The sequence below is a fragment of the Nymphaea colorata genome, chromosome 2 (genome assembly GCF_008831285.2).
Source record: "Nymphaea colorata isolate Beijing-Zhang1983 chromosome 2, ASM883128v2, whole genome shotgun sequence".
NCBI classification, from domain to species: Eukaryota; Viridiplantae; Streptophyta; class Magnoliopsida; order Nymphaeales; family Nymphaeaceae; genus Nymphaea; species Nymphaea colorata.
In genome coordinates this window covers 218,137-233,964 of record NC_045139.1, presented here as the reverse complement: position 1 = coordinate 233,964, position 15,828 = coordinate 218,137, and the positions used below count along the sequence as shown (strand labels likewise).

Genomic DNA, 15,828 nt, shown 5'->3' with positions numbered 1-15,828 from the left:
CCAGTGGGTTCCCCTAAAACTTTGTTTCTGTGAATGAGAAGTGAAATATTATCAATAACAACAGAATCAAAGTATAGTTGATGTGATCGAATCCTAGACCAGCTATTGCTATTTCTCCTCAATCCCATACGGCTAGATCCGTTTAATGCCGCAGATTTCATAAGGCCCACATCCGGACCGAATCCACTTGTCTTCAGATTTCCTTACTCGTGGATGTGATCATAGTTGATTTTCTCAGTTTAGCCCGATACTTGACTAATCTGAACTTGCAAATATGTTCGTTTAGATAGTTAATATATAGGGAATGCCCATTGAACGAGGTACCTTTCAAGTTTAGGCGGACCAAAGTGTGAAATATTAACAACAACAACAATAATGAGTTTGGTTTATTTTGTACTCAATCTTTTTTATGAAGGTAAAGTTATTAATTTTGACCCAGAATTTGGTTTCCACTGTACTCTAAGGATAATACGACACAACACAAGGGAAGCTGTTTGTGGACACCTTTCACAACTTTCTCATTCCTGTTTGATGGAGTCCAAGGGAGTTCCTTCAAGCTGAACGATACTCAAGTTGTTTTTGTTCTAAGTCTCGGAGATGCATCCAAACTTGCCGGATCGCCCATAAATCCCACCATTGCCTGACTAGGCGATGATGGCTCGACTCGGTTGCAGTAAAAATACATGAAAAAAATTAGCCTTTTAGAGAGTAAAGACCTTACTTCAACTATATGCAATAAAAATACATCAAAATTTAATGATCTAACTCAGCTGAGTCGACGAGTCTACTCGCTAACTCAATGACCCGACCATCTACTGATCCGAGTTCGAGTCATGAGTTTGCCAATTATACCATACATATATAATTATACTATGCATATAATATATGAATCTCCCAACGAAGTACCGTCCACGATCTGGCTGACAATTGCTAACTAGGATATTGGATCAACATCTGATCGAATGCGAACCCGATGAGGTTGATTCGGTAATGGTGCGTGTGGATTTGGATTTCCCACTCATCCGACCCGTACATCCGTTTTCTTGCGGGAAAAGAAATGCGTCGGACGGAGTTCAAAACGGTCGCTAAATCGCCCTCTGCTCTCCGAGAATCTCCCATTATGCCATCCGACGAGGTGGGTCCCACCTCACCCGGGTCGTGCTCCGCCCCTCTATTGCCTCTTGCAACAGTAGGTCAGGTTAGCGAACTTATGGGGGAGCTCGACGTCCTTGAAACTTGACTCGTTGTCCAGTGATCAAGCTAATAAAGAAGTTAAATTAAACAAGCAGAGGTCGATCTAACTCTTTCCTTTTTCACTACAATCTAAGTTAGGTCTTTCTCATAAAACGCACAATTCTTTTAAGATTAGAAATAGTTAAGTTCGAACTCTAAAACTGTTTTAAACGATATGAAACTAAGATTGATCAAGCTATTTTCCAATGATAATAAAGGAGAATGTATTGGCTCGAAGATATCTGAATTAGCAACTAACTAGTTTGCACGAGTTAGTTATATAACTGGCCGATATATTAATATGAGCCGAACGAAGACCAACCCTTGGTGAACCCGGTCCACGCTCAGACGCTAGAGCGACTCAATGGCTTTCAAGTAATTTGGGCTAAAAACAAGTGCCATCTCCTTTCGCTTCTCTCAGTACCCTCCCCTTCATAAAGTGCAGGGGAAGAGACACTAGGGCACACAAATTCCGGCACCCTTCGCAGTTCCCTTTTTCCGGCGAGAAGCACAGGTAGAGGGGAGACAGGGAGGGAAGATGTTCAGGAACCAGTATGACACGGACGTTACGACGTGGAGCCCCGCAGGCCGCCTCTTCCAGGTGGAGTATGCCATGGAAGCCGTGAAACAGGGGAGTGCCGCGATCGGGCTGAGGTCCCGCAGCCACGTCGTCCTCGCTAGCGTCAATAAGGCCAACTCCGAGCTCTCGTCCCACCAGCGGAAGATCTTCAAGATCGACGACCACATCGGGATCGCCATCGCGGGGCTCACCGCCGATGGCCGCGTCCTCTCCAGATACCTTAGGTCCGAGTGCATCAACTACAGCTTCGTCTACGAGTCGTCCCTCCCGGTCGGCAGGTTGGTCGTCCAGCTTGCCGATAAGGCCCAGGTGCGCCCACAACTGGCAATCGGTCCTTCTGATGTTTTTCTCTGCTTGAGGCCTGTTTTTTTCTTTTGTTCGTTTTTTCATTGTGCATTTTGATAATTGCTTCCGACCCTGGAAAATTCATGTTGTTTCCAAGCAATAAGTGTAGTTAGTGGGATACCTGAATCTGTTAGATTGCTAATTCCTTATAGTTCTAAAGTATAGGCCAAGTAGTTATCTGGATATAAAGAATGGTTGGTCGACCCATTCCTTGAAAAGCAAGTAATCTTGTGTTAAATTGGATGGAGAAAATAAGATCATGGTCTCCAACATTGGATCCTTGACTTATTGAATTCTATGAAACAGTTATTGAAATGCTGGATGTGATGTTTGAGTTTCACACTAGGTGCTCGAGGTTCTACATGGCAGTGTGGGTTTTCGGGTGACCATGCTTTCATATTACTCTGTGCGTGGTCAATTTGGAGGTGCATAGTTTACATTTAGCTTAATTACTGCGATAGATAGTTTCTAGAGTGAAATCACTTTGTTTTCAGATTAGTATGAAATTTGACTCCTTTGGGCTTTTAGTGCAAGAACTTTCTGACTAGTTTTCTAGTTGCCAGTAGAGATGAAACTCTAAGAAATAGAAGCGTGCTCTGTTTCGTCTGTTTATATATCGAGCTTAAGTTTCACACTTTCCTGTGTAGTTCAATAGGAAAAGCAGTGCCATTATCTACATAATGTGAAAATGATGATTGAACAGTAAATATTTTCTTTTCCAACTGAGCATGTGATAGAGTCAAGAGAAAAAAAAAAACAGGTGCGGTCAGCAACACCCGATTTGGTTTGACCAAGTTGAGCGTTGTGTCGGGCTGCACCCACACTCGCACCGACGCAGGTGTGCCACCATATTTGGCGCACCCTGTGTGACTTAGGATCAGTGACACGCGATGGTGGAGATAATGTAGATATCACGAGCAAAAGTACACCTATTTGGGTATGCTGCACGGTGAAGCCTTCATGAGGAACAAAATTTTTTGTGAGGTTATTGTTTGACCAGCATCTTTTATATGGAATTGAATGTTGGGCGACCAAGAAGAAAAATGAAGTCAGAATCCATGAAGATAGATATGATGGACGAGGGATTTTTGAAGTTGTAAGAAAGTCAATCAATAACTCATGTATTAGAATTCATTTAGATTAACAAGATCAATCATTTAAGATGGTTTGAACATATTATGCAAAAGCCTATTGTTACACAAATAAGAAATGTTGAGACGATACATCATGCAAGTGGAAGGAATGATAAAAATGAGAAGGCCATTGAAACTTGCTGGAATATAACCAGAGGTGATACAAAGAATATGAAGCAAGGGCATGTTTGGATGGTGAAGAAAATGGTCTAACAGACTAAGGCAAACCTTGTGCATAATCCCTATTCTGCTAATTCCAACAAAACGGATGGTGTCTCGTGGCGCCCTCCATTATTCCACCATTTCCCTTTATTTTTAAGGGGTACTCCTCCAAAATTTCTGTTGCACCCTTAAGTGTGAGACAGATAAAGTGGGTGAGAATGAGATGGTACGTCAAGGGAGGGCCTACTCCACTTTTGAAACATGCCATAAAGTTTTCACTTTATATAGAAACAAGTGGAGAAACAGGATCCGTAGACTTGACTATAGTTCAGACTTCAGACAGACGTAGTTGAACAGCTTGCTAATCAGCAACATTAGGCAGGTCAACCAAGTTAGGGATTTTTGGACTTCTTTCTCCAATCTGTTCCTAAGCAGTTGAAATCAGATGTGAATATTGACAGTTCTGGAAATTTTTTTCTAGAATACAGTATAGATATTAGAATCTATCCAACCCAACCACATGTTGGAGTTTCCATTGTCTTGTCCCGATGAATCATGTTAGAGAAAGCAGAAGCTTGAGAAGGATATGGATATTGAGAAAGCTTCACCATCTTTACTTCCAAATTGAGATCAATCTGCTTATCGTCGTTTTTAGTTATAGTACATGATCTCAGATCCTCTTACTGATACCACATTTAGAAAATTATACAATGTAATAAAAAAAAAAGATCTTCTGATTTAAAGGATTATACAAGGGAATGCACTTTTTGTTGAACTAGGAGGAACTTCAGTTGCCTTCCCTCACTCTTAAATCTTATTGATAACTCTCTTTCACCTTGAATTTTGAAGGTTTTATACCTAGGTGCATACTGTGCATGTAACCGATAATATGTGTTTAGATGGTATCAAGTTGAGTTGGCTTTCCAATTTTCTTTTCTTTCATTTTCATTTTTAACATTGAGGTGATGAATATTTCTATGTACCTGTTTTATTGTCTGGATGCGGAGACATGTACGCATGTGTATATCTGCTATGTTCCACCTGATACAACTTTCTTTTTTATAGTTTGTGAAACTTGGCATGCTAGTGATACTTTAATTCAATGTTGAAATGTGGTTGCTGATTGGATCTTGCAGTAGTTTTATTTCTTCTTGCATAATTCCTGGTAGTGCACAAATCCAGTGCAGCCTGAGGTATTTTGCGTAGGCACCTTGCATAGAATGAAAACTGAGAGCTGCGTCAAATTCTTATATGCATCTTGTTGACTTGTTCTTATATTTTGCCTAAATGGACAAATTATTTTCTCATAGACTTGTTTCCTGCATCTGCTTTGATGTGTCATTGCCTACCTTTTTGTGTATTTGGAAACATTTGGCCATATAACTTATCATAAATAAAATTTTCAGCTTTTGGTTTACCTTTTATTACGTCACTCAAATAGTTCATGCCCTTATTATTAAATAAGAAATTAGCTTGTTAGAGAATGACGTTTCCCTGTAAAACTCCCTGGCCTTTTACATGGTTATGAAATGTGATGAGAAAATGCATGTGGCAACTGCTCATTGGAGTAAGTGGTCAATTTATAATTTTATATGTTTTGCTGAAAGTGAGGTAGATCACTATCATCAAGATGGCCTGAATCCCCTCATTATTGATAAACCCTGTTTTTATGTTCATCCCATGTTCAACAACATAGATGGACATAACATATCCTTGAGATTTCATTGTGTGATTAATGACTAGTTATTTAGCAGATTTTCTTTCTTGTTAGAGCATTGAAGCCAGTTGAACATATCGAACGTTCCTTGCTGGTTTTTGCTAGATAGTTTGCATATGCTTTTTGTTTTCCTCCACTTGGAGTGAATCCATAAGCGTTGTATTTGTTAGTTGATGTTTTCTTATTTTGGTTTTAAGGCATATTCTAAGAGTCTAAAGTAATTTGTTTTTTTTTTTTATTAAATAGAAGGAATGTGTAGGTTTTCCATATACGATGGCCTAGTACTGTCAGCATTTTGGACTGAAAAGGAAGCTGCAACATGAGCGCCTAGGCAGCAGGCATCGTGCAGCACTTGAGTCATAGATTTATTGCTTTAGTTTAGTTGATCTCGGTCGCCCATGTCAAAATTTGCATATAATCATCTTGGTCACGGTGGGCTTTGAAAGAAAAGACTTGCTGGCTGCGAAGTCATCTTTGTCACTTTTATCCATTTCTTTAGTGGTTACTATGTCCGAATCCTGAAATGCTCCTCTTTTAGGTCTGCACACAAAGGTCCTGGAAGAGGCCCTACGGCGTGGGGCTTCTGGTTGCTGGACTAGACGAATCTGGTGCTCATCTTTACTACAACTGCCCAAGTGGCAACTATTTTGAATACCAAGCCTTTGCCATCGGTTCACGTTCGCAAGCTGCAAAGACCTACCTGGAGAGAAAGTTCGAGACGTTCAATGACTGCTCGCGCGAGGAGCTCATAAAGCACGGTCTTTTCGCAATCAAGGAGACTCTACAGGGTGAGCAGCTTAGTAACTCTAGTTGCACCGTTGCCATTCTCGGGAAGGACGAACCTTTTCAGATAATCGATCAGAAGACCCTTCAACAGCTCATTGATACGTTGGAGCCAAAGGAAGAAGCATCTGACCAGAGCGCCATGGAGGAAGACAAGAGCCCAGATGTTGCGCCCATGGATATCTAGTTACGAAAGAGGGTATGAAACTGTTTGATTTTTATTTATGGAACATTTCTTCGGGAATGCGACTCTTCACCTTATGGTAGACGAGGATCACACTGGAACTGCATGTGAGCTGTCGCTTAAGTGTCTTCGCTTGCAAATTTTATTATATTTTCGCTCCGTTAATGTATCTTCGTTGGTGTGCATGTTATGCGGGTCTTTTGTATGCCATACTCTGGGTAGTTTGGCGTTCAGTTTTGTCCCGACCACACACGCTCTCTCGCTCTCTCTCTGCGTTCTTTCTATCATGAAAAAAGCAATCAACCTTTTTGGGCACTCTACTCGAGTTTATTAAAATTGGTGACGAGCCAAGTATCGTCTTCTCCAGTCACTTACCGTGAAGCACCCAACCGTGTTATTTCCATATATATCATACTCTGTAACATGATAACAGTCCTTCCAATATTTGAGAAGAGTTTCTTTTAGTCCTGATATAAGGCCCAACGGGGGGAAGTCGGTTAAACTAAAGAGTTTGTTTACTTCTACCGATATTTCCTAGTAAAAATGCATGGAAGAATAAATGGTTCTGATGTTCCCGCTTCCGCTTGTGAAGTTTATCATTCAAGGGAGTATGCAGTCCAGCTTGCAGGGGGAAGACCACCACTTGGCCGCATGTACCTTCTCCGTTTCCCGCTAGATTGTCTGGATTCTCATATTTTCTCGAGATATCAGCGTTGGTTGACAAAGCGAGTAAAGTTTATCTGCTGCATTTTCCACAAGTATAGAGGCTTGAAAATTGAAACTGAACCTGCGTCTTCTTCCGATGATATTTCCTGCACAGTCTAGGATACAAGAGGTTCTTTTAAATGATAGAACTCACCAGGAATGACCTGAATTGGAATTAAGCCTATCTATTCCTGAATCCAAAACTTGCTCATCGCCCAGTCATTTATCTGCCACTCAACCTTCTCTTTTTATCATCTTTCCCTCCAAGCTGTTGTTAGCTCTTATCGTATATTATGAACCACGCTTTCGAAAGTGCCCCACAACCCCATAAAACTTATTGACTTTCTTCAACCAGCAAGTGGCTTGCCTCTGTTTAACCTCACTAGGGCAAGGATTTTGACGATGGCAAGGTTGTGTGGCCTTAGTCCACAATACACGAGCAGATATATTGCCGGTGTGTGCTACAAGGGGCTAAGGGTGGATTGTTATTTGTGGGATAGAGCTTGCGTCCAATGAGGGGAGCATCTCGCCTTACATACCTTCTCAGAAGCACCCCTACCCCAGGGTTCAGAGCTATATCGATGTTTGGTGTGAGCCTGCAGTACATGTCAGCTAATTGATTCGTCCCATCTCATTGGTATAAGGGAGGGAGTGACCTCTTGAAATCCAAGCACCTCTCCATTTCGCCAGTGTGTGATATGAGACAGATGAACCAACGTAAGTATGTTTAACCTCTAATTGTCAACTTATTCAATAGATCAAAGTCCAGACCGGTTTAATCTCGACAGGAGTCGTTCAAATAGGTAATATGTTTATTCAGGCCTGGTTTATGAATTCTTCAACTTGGAGAAAAAGCAAGGCTTAAACTTGAGTCGGGCTGGAGCTTGTAAGGTACCAATCTGATATAGCAATCATGAGATCATATGGGCCCAACTGAGCTTGAAATGACGGTTTCCTATGTAACTCATGAGTTTGGATGGTAGTTCTTGATAGCTCGTTGATAAGATGACATGACCTAAAACAATCTGTTTTGCACATACATGACTCACCTGCCATGTTGATGTTCGAGACTTCGAGTTTTTTGGTGAAGTTGGCAGTTGCCATTTACAACGGTAAGGAAGTCTCACGATTGCAGCATTTTTTTTTGGAATAGAAAGGGGTATGTAACATTTTGTTATGAGGATCGAGTGAATCCTTATCCTTGTCTCTTTCCATCTTGATCTTGTACCCAGCTGTATTTGGCTCCCTGTCATTCCTGGAATTGGTGTGAGTGAAATACTGTGCGCCCCTTCTCCCGTGGATGTAAGCTATCAAGTTCTTCTGCTTCCGTGTTTTCAAACAGTTGAGTCAGATTGGGTTCAACTCAATATCATTTTGAACTGACTTGTGAATAGCATCGCACAAACGGAACCAAACCGTAGACTACTCGATTCAGTTCCGTATTCCAGACATTTACAACATGAACGGCGGTTAACTATGCATGCTCACGTTCTTGAATTTCCCGACACCAGCCACAGTTTGGCAACTGGAAAAATGAGGAGCTACCAACATGTATCATTGTTTTCTTCAAGTCACGCTAAAAGAAAATTTTGACAGGTACATAAATTATGTGAAGTTGATTGATCGGCTTCTGTCGTGGGCTATATGGCTTTCAGTGCCCATGCTGTAATTTTCCACTTTGATGTATTGGCGAATGTTCAAATCAAGAGAATCCACATAAATGGTGATCATATTTTCCTAAAAGCTCTTCTGCTCATATATTAAAAAGTAATTACACTAATGTGCTATGGGAGATCGGCATTAAAATTCCTTCAACGGAAAGTCAGATCAATTCTCTCTCTACTGAGAGAATTATGGTCTTTTACTTGTCTCGTCGACTACTATGGAGGAATAGGGAATCGGATGCCCAGACAACATAATGCGTCGATGTTTCAGATATTCTGTACTCCTGAATTGGCAATAAAAAAGTAGGGGAGAGCTACCTACTTTTCGTCTTAGCAAGGATCAGGCTTTTTCTTTTTGTCCCTTAGGCAACGATTGGACTGCATAGACGTCAATTGCGCTGCATGAAGAATAAAATATTGCAGGGCCAATCATATAACATGGTCATGGTGGTTACTGAACCAAATCATGCATACTACCGCTGTTTACTTTATATGGGGGTGGGGGGGGGGGGGCTATATTTGTAGAGCACTAAATTGGACCTTGGGGGTGTGATCGTGGGCTTCGAAATGCATTTACTTTTCGGCTCAAATTCTTCTCCGTTTTTGTTTCCTCTGTGTATTTATGAATCATATTCCTGAAGGATTTGTTATGAACTATGATTTTGTTTAATAAGGTATGAACACTGCATGATAGGAGAGGAAAGGTGGAAAGGTGGACCACCTCTTTTATAGGTGCTGACGCATGTGTTCTGCAAGTTGGTATTTCGAACTGAGAGTCGGCAGGTGACTGGTGGTAGCAGACAGGAAGCTGTCTGGGCACTCACATGGCTGTTCTTCCGTCACCCAGATTCTCTAGAAAAGCTAGGATCACATACGGTGTACACAGTCACGCACCCTGCAACTGGCCGGCAAAGGAGGATGGTTATTGTTTGTTTCGAGAGAACAATTATTGCCATGCTCACTTGTCATGCGTGCTTCATAAATTTCTCCCGAACCCATTTTTTCTGTTGTCTTTCCCCTTCTGAACCTTGTACCATCAAGAGCATTCTGGACAGCCGTTCATTTCTTGATTCGTTCTCATTTTTAATTTTATGCTGAGAGAATAGCTGTTGTTGGTTCCTTTTTTTTCTTTTCCTCTTCTGCTCAGAGAATTGATAGAAACGTATCTGAAGTTGATTTCTTGGTTAAGATCGATTAGGCAATGAGGCTTCTTCCTCCCCAGAAGAATACTTTAATTTTTCTACTTTATTGGCAGATTTTTCTCCTAATCAGTTAGTTCCTGTTTTGTTAGTTCTTGATAAAGAAAGGGTTCGAGGCGGCTTTCAGAAGAATCAAGCTCGTTGCCCTGTAAATAGCGGATAGTCCACTCTTTATTTGGTAGAGCAAATGGTAGAGAGAGAGAGAGAGGGAAGGTAGTTGGTGCTTCAACAATCTCCTTGTTTTCCCAGTTACTTATAATTGATCTGATCTCTTCCACAAAATTTAAGAGTGAAGCCCAAACGATAATCCGCCCCCATCTGGCAAGGTTATTATGGTTGATGGCGACTAGCGAGGGCAATTTCTAGTGGGCACATGATCATGCTATTCGATCGGAAAGATGGCTGGTTACAAGCAAATAATCGAGAGTTTGACCTAAAAAAAGGTCTCACTGCCTCGGCAGCTTGGCCCTTTGCATTAACATTCTATATTCTAATAGGCTATACCACAAAATGGTGCTCAAACATAAAAGAAAGCATTGCATTCCTACCTTTGAAACAAGAGTTACATCCGCCCAGACGCTTAGATGTCAAAAGCAAAGACAAAAACACAATATGCTTTCGTAACAATCAATGGAGTGCAAAAAATATTAAAGAGAATACCCAAGCCTGACATAGCACCTCTCGGTAGCTTAAGTTAGACGACCCCAAAAATGGCTCTGCCCTCTGCCGAAACCATAACAAATAGCTCAGCTGAAACGAACATATGCATTAGTTCTCCTCCTGTCATTCTGTTTAATTCTTCATGAGATCAGGAACTGAAAGGCCCTGTAAGTGCATCTGCTGGAACATCCATCGCCAGTTCTCGGGTCTCACCTCACCACCAAGATCTCGGATCACAGATCCACCACTGCAAACACCTGCTTTGCAGCATTCTTCGAGAGAGAGTCCCTTGACCATGCCATACAAGAACCCGCTGGCAAAAAGATCCCCGGCTCCAGTAGCATCAGTTGCTTGTGTTTCCCCTACAGCTCCAACTCGGACAACCTAACAGTATCCAATGACTTTCAGAAACTGGAAAATCTTATCAACAATCTGGACACCATCTACAAAAGCTAAAAGCAGTGCATGTACGTACATGTGAATTTTAAAGAATACCTAATTTGACATAAATTTTCAGGAGCAGGAAATTCGGTTCTCAAGTTTCAGAAGCTTCTTAAAGAACAAAAGCATAATTTGATTATTCTGAAGAGAATTGTGCTCAAACAACTTTTAGAAAAGTAACTAATCACTGGAAACAAATGGTAATATCTTCTTTGAAAGAAAAAATTGCTCTTTGGGCTTTAGCCTTGGCAGAAAACAATACGCAGAATAACTGAGTTCGCCCTTTCAAGAAATATTGCTACATAAATATTGTACTATTGTATCAATATGAGGACCTGAGGTTATACTAGGTTACAAATGGTGGGACAATGCGGGCAAGCTACACATATTAGAGGCCAGGTTGGAATCGGATCTGGCACAACAATAAAAATTTTCACACCAGATTCATTAAGTAGATTACATTCATAATAAGCTCCTCGTTGGTGAGCTGCCCACCACCCAAATCCATCTATCATGAAGCGCATGAATTCCCAAGTAACAAATTTTTACTGACCTCCTTGCCGTGTTTAGCTATGCATCCTTTAGGACCTAATGTCACCACCGCCCACTGGCAATTTGCAGCCAAAAAATTTAGAGCAGCTTCTGCATCTGTCTGTGCCTTACCCCTGAATATCCAGTGGAAACATGCTTGAGAGAGGAGGTACATGAAATCTAGAGGAGCTATTCGTCTCTATATCACCTATTGGCATCACATCGCAAGTTTGGCAAATAACCAGAGACAGCTTTTAGCAAAGTTTACCTCATTAATTCTCGGGCTTCATCTTCATTAGCAAAACAGAGGTCAACCATTCCATTCTCCAACAAATGTAGAAGATGTGCCTTATAGTCACGAACCATCTAACAGTTGAAACATTATGAATAATTGATCAATTCTACTGTACCAATTTAAGGATGATCTTTTTATAATTAGATGAAATGAATCAAAAATATAAATGGAAGATTTCTGGAGATTCACCTCAAAACTTGCCAAGTCCATAGACACAAGTACTCCTTCCAGTTTTGCAATTCTAATAGCTGTGTGGATTAGTTCTAAATTGAAAATCCCATATCTCAATACCAGCCACTGAACACAGTAAACTGATCAGTTATTCAAATAATCCACCAAAATGTGCAACGCAGAGTTCTTAAAGAAAACAACTTTAAGAAGCATCTAAGAGGTGGACAGAGAGAATGTAAGACGGGACGAGCATCACAAAGGGATGGACAGAAGCCACCATACTAAATCCATTCCCTTTTTGATTGTCCACAAATAGCAAAAGCATATCTGTAATCTCTGGTTGCTCGAAAATGAAATTGAATAATTTTGAAGAGAAAAATGGATGATAAAAATGAAAGTCGAGAAGGGGAACCACCTTGGAACCTCTTAAGTCTTCTCTAGTTAATTCGTCAGCCTGGACAAATAGAATAATAAACATTAGAGGACAAATTCATAACACAACTTTCTGAATTTCCATTACAGATGATCAAGTAACACAGAAGCACCTGAATCCTTACTGCACTGGATAGACATGGCCTCATGGTCCGGTTACCCAATGCATCCACAAGGCATGCACACTGTGATTCATTTACACTCTTAGAGTCAGTCTGTCAAAGAGAGAAGAAGAGAAGAAACATCCATTAAAACCATAATAAAGCAAGTTGTGAAATTTTTCTAACCTGACCAGTGGGCCCCTTTTTCATTCTCAACCGTGTTAAATTCACACCATTACAACTCATGTTAGATACAAATAATTTTCCCTGCTCATCATCACCGCATGCACCAACAATTGCACATGAAATACCAAATCCAGCAGATAAACCACGAACAGTGTTGGCTACACTGCCACCTGCTATTGTCCTTATGGAAGTGACGTCTTCAGGCAGTGGAAGAATATGGGTGTTTACTTCACTCAGAATATATTCCAGTTCTGCAATCTGCACCTGTTGGTCCACCAGATAATTGTGTAAATCAATTGAGTTTCAACATCGTGTGCGAAAAGCAAAAGCCGGAAAGGACTGGTACTTTAGGTAGATTAATGGGCCCAATGAGGTTTCATTTTCCATTTAAACTGCAAATATGCAACAAATATGCCATGATTACCTTCATTAACCAGATACCCATCTCGAAAGCTATGAATTCACTTCGTGAACCTCAAAGTTGAGATGGCCATAAATGACAGCAACTAGAAACTAAGGGGGCTACAAGGAATAGCATGTGTACTCCATTCTACCGGATATAATAATTAAGATCAAATAAGAGGACAAGATATAAAAAGGTGACACTGATCCATTAAAAAAAATCAACTGGCATGTGAACATGACGTGATGTTACAGCCTCAAGATAGAAGGATAAATCGTTAACATAAACAAAAGTCTCACTGATAGCAATCAGTACAATGCGCAGTCCATCTCAAGATATATGATCCTGTAAACAAACCGCAGGCACAAACATCATATGGGTGTGATGCCCGTGACTGATAAATCAGAACATGAGCATTTACGAGACGGCATTTGCCTTTGCACCTGCTTAACCAAGACTGACTGCACGACATTCCATAATGAAACTTTTGATCTCGTCCTTTTTTTTTCCAAATTTAAATGAGTATTCATACATTGCTACAAAGTAAAAGCAAGTAGGTTAATCCTGCACACGCGTATTCAGCTATAAGAATATCACTGTGAAGATAGAATGGTATAGGGTTCATAATCAACGAAACTCGTTGCAAAAAGGTTCTCTTTGTTTCCTTGCAAGAGTTATATTTGTTGTTTCCGGTACAATAATTCGCTAGACTGCGCCGGGGAAATGATGACACAGCTAGTGAGGTAAAACCGAGGCGCGTCAATTGTTGGTTGAAAACTATTTTCAAACTGAAGATTACGAAGTAAAGCAATAACATCAGTTTTTGCTTCCTAAATAAGAATCTGAAGAACGAAGCAATAACTTTGGTTCGAAGTTTAGAAAAAACTTTGTGTAGGGAAGAGCATGCAGTTTACAAATGCCTCTCCTGAGAACTGGGCCTCACTGGCTTCAGCCTCCTCTTGCAGAATTCGCAAGACGGGGAAAGGACGAAAAAGATAAAAAAGATAAACGATAAATACTGCAGAAATCTCATGAAGGCGAGCCTGCAACGCCTCACCAAACCAGGAAAAAAAAAAGGGAGAGAGGGAGAGAGAGAGAGAGAGAGAGAGGGAAATTCATCACGCATGGATTTCCGAGATCGGGACCAAAGTTAGTCCCTTCGACCAAAATTAATCAGCCAACTACAGCCAAACATCAACACCGCACAGTCATCCACCAAACAAACAGAAACTTATTACTACCACTAATTCTTCTCTTCTATCACCCACTCCGCAGATAAAACTCAAGTCCTGGATGTGAACGCTGGAAAAGAGTAAATGATATTCCGGAAACAATCCTGATATGAGGTATATATTTCTGTTCACCTTTCCTTGTGACTTGTGAGTCGTATAAAATTGAAACAGCGGGAAGAATGGAAGCCCATATAACCCAAAGTATAGAAGAAAGAATACAAGAGACGCCTCATTGGTTGGATTGGCAACCACTGTTTTGGTTTGTTCAGTTCTTCCGTTTGGGATAGTCTTACTACACTACCTGTTGGGAGCCTCCTCGGTCGCCTGGAATGGAATCCAACAGATCCCAGTCCACCCTGGCCACGTGATCGAGGAGTGCGGACGGCTGGAGGCCAACCACGAGTGGCCGAGTTTGTCCTTCCTTCTTGGGCAGGAGGGAGGGGAATTCTTCTGCCCCCATCCTCCCCAGCTTCTCAGGAGCAGCTTCGCGTCTCCTCTCCCCGCCTCTCCCGGCACAAAACGGATGATCTTATATAGACACTCGCGTCACAGAAATTAAGGGAGAGAGAGGGATGAACCGCCCCCCTGCGGCCCCTACCCCGAGTCACGTCCTCCTAATCCTAGACCGCGGGACGAACTCAGGCCAAGTCATACGAGAACGTAGCATACTCAGCACCCACCAACCCTGCAATTATTTTGGGGGAAGAAAAACTTTCTTCTTCCCTGCTTGGACGCTATCGGCCGCTCTTCAGTCCCCAAAAGAAAATCCCATGCTTTGTAATTTCTTGATACACCTTCAGAAAAATTCCATGCTTTCTAATTTTGGGTACGCCTTAAAGTTTTCTTTTACAGTTGCCAATCAATAACAATCGAACACTGTAAATGTGGGTTTCCTATATTAAAAAATGATAAGTATAGTTTCGTTTGCATTAGGCCATGTCGGCCTTAGAATGACTCAAAAATTAGAGAAGTTTTTGCTCATGCATTTAAAAAGAAAATAATATTTTTTTATAAAAAGAAAGCATACTGTTCATAAAAATAGTCTCATAAGAGTTTGAAAAACAATTTCATTCAACCTAGGAAGGAAAGAAATGATAGTTTAAACAATAGGAATGTAGTCTAGTGAAAGAAGTTAAAAGAATTCTTTTCCATTGTTCATGGGGAGGGGTTGACATGAGCTTTGACAAGTTCACCCTCCTTTTTAAGGGTAGGCAAGAACAATGGGTAGTCGGTAGCCAGCTCCTGATGGACCAGGCTTGGGCTGGCTATTAGACATTCGAGTCAGGCCGATATAAAAGCTTAGGCCGATATAAAAGCTTAGGGGTCAGACTATATATATATATATATATATATATATATAGTTGACATCGAACCGGGTAATCAATAAGTGTAAAGTTGATGTCTGGCTCAGGCCGATAACTAAGCGGGTCGGGCTTGGGCTGCTGCCAAAGGCTTTGGGCCAGCCCGAGCCCGACTTTGTCGAGCCTTGGCCCAGCCCGGCCTGGGCGGATGAAAGTCTGTCTTGTGTCAATAGAAACATGAGGCTTGTTTCAAGATTAATATCAAAAGTTTTGACCCTAAACTGATCTTTTTGCTTCTTTTGATTTGCCATCTGCCCTAAGAACCCCGTACAAGGAAAATTCGATCGAAGGTACAACTTTGGTACACACC

At 41.2% G+C, this 15,828-nt stretch overlaps 2 protein-coding genes and 1 pseudogene across 2 annotated transcripts; 2 read left to right on the top strand and 1 right to left on the bottom strand.

Annotated features, from left to right (window-relative positions):
* Window positions 1–1,681: 1,681 nt before the first annotated feature.
* Window positions 1,682–6,322, top strand: LOC116248893 (proteasome subunit alpha type-1-A-like). Its single transcript, XM_031621920.2, has 2 exons — window positions 1,682–2,122; window positions 5,709–6,322. The coding sequence occupies exons 1-2, from the start codon at window positions 1,772–1,774 to the stop codon at window positions 6,138–6,140; spliced, it is 783 nt and encodes a 260-aa protein (XP_031477780.1). The 5' UTR covers window positions 1,682–1,771; the 3' UTR covers window positions 6,141–6,322.
* A 3,907-nt stretch (window positions 6,323–10,229) lies between these two features.
* Window positions 10,230–14,850, bottom strand: LOC116249153 (uncharacterized). Its single transcript, XM_031622327.2, has 8 exons — window positions 14,459–14,850; window positions 12,523–12,786; window positions 12,349–12,420; window positions 12,219–12,257; window positions 11,822–11,929; window positions 11,606–11,703; window positions 11,360–11,471; window positions 10,230–10,749 (listed from the first exon to the last, which is right to left on the bottom strand). Exons 1-8 carry the CDS (start codon window positions 14,615–14,617, stop codon window positions 10,498–10,500), a joined length of 1,104 nt encoding a protein of 367 aa, XP_031478187.1. The 5' UTR covers window positions 14,618–14,850; the 3' UTR covers window positions 10,230–10,497.
* LOC126409860 (U4 spliceosomal RNA) lies at window positions 13,632–13,765 on the top strand (annotated as a pseudogene).
* Window positions 14,851–15,828: the final 978 nt, after the last annotated feature.

Excerpts from the sequence above, each read along its gene's own strand:
- LOC116248893 (XM_031621920.2), top strand. The coding sequence starts at position 1,772 with ATGTTCAGGAACCAGTATGACACGGACGTTACGACGTGGAGCCCCGCA. Across the intron at positions 2,123-5,708 it reads AGCTTGCCGATAAGGCCCAG|GTCTGCACACAAAGGTCCTG; the intron begins GTGCGCCCACAA and ends CTCCTCTTTTAG.
- LOC116249153 (XM_031622327.2), bottom strand. The coding sequence starts at position 14,617 with ATGGGGGCAGAAGAATTCCCCTCCCTCCTGCCCAAGAAGGAAGGACAA. Across the intron at positions 12,421-12,522 it reads AAAAGGGGCCCACTGGTCAG|TGTGCATGCCTTGTGGATGC; the intron begins GTTAGAAAAATT and ends AATGAATCACAG. Across the intron at positions 11,704-11,821 it reads TGGACTTGGCAAGTTTTGAG|ATGGTTCGTGACTATAAGGC; the intron begins GTGAATCTCCAG and ends TTCAACTGTTAG.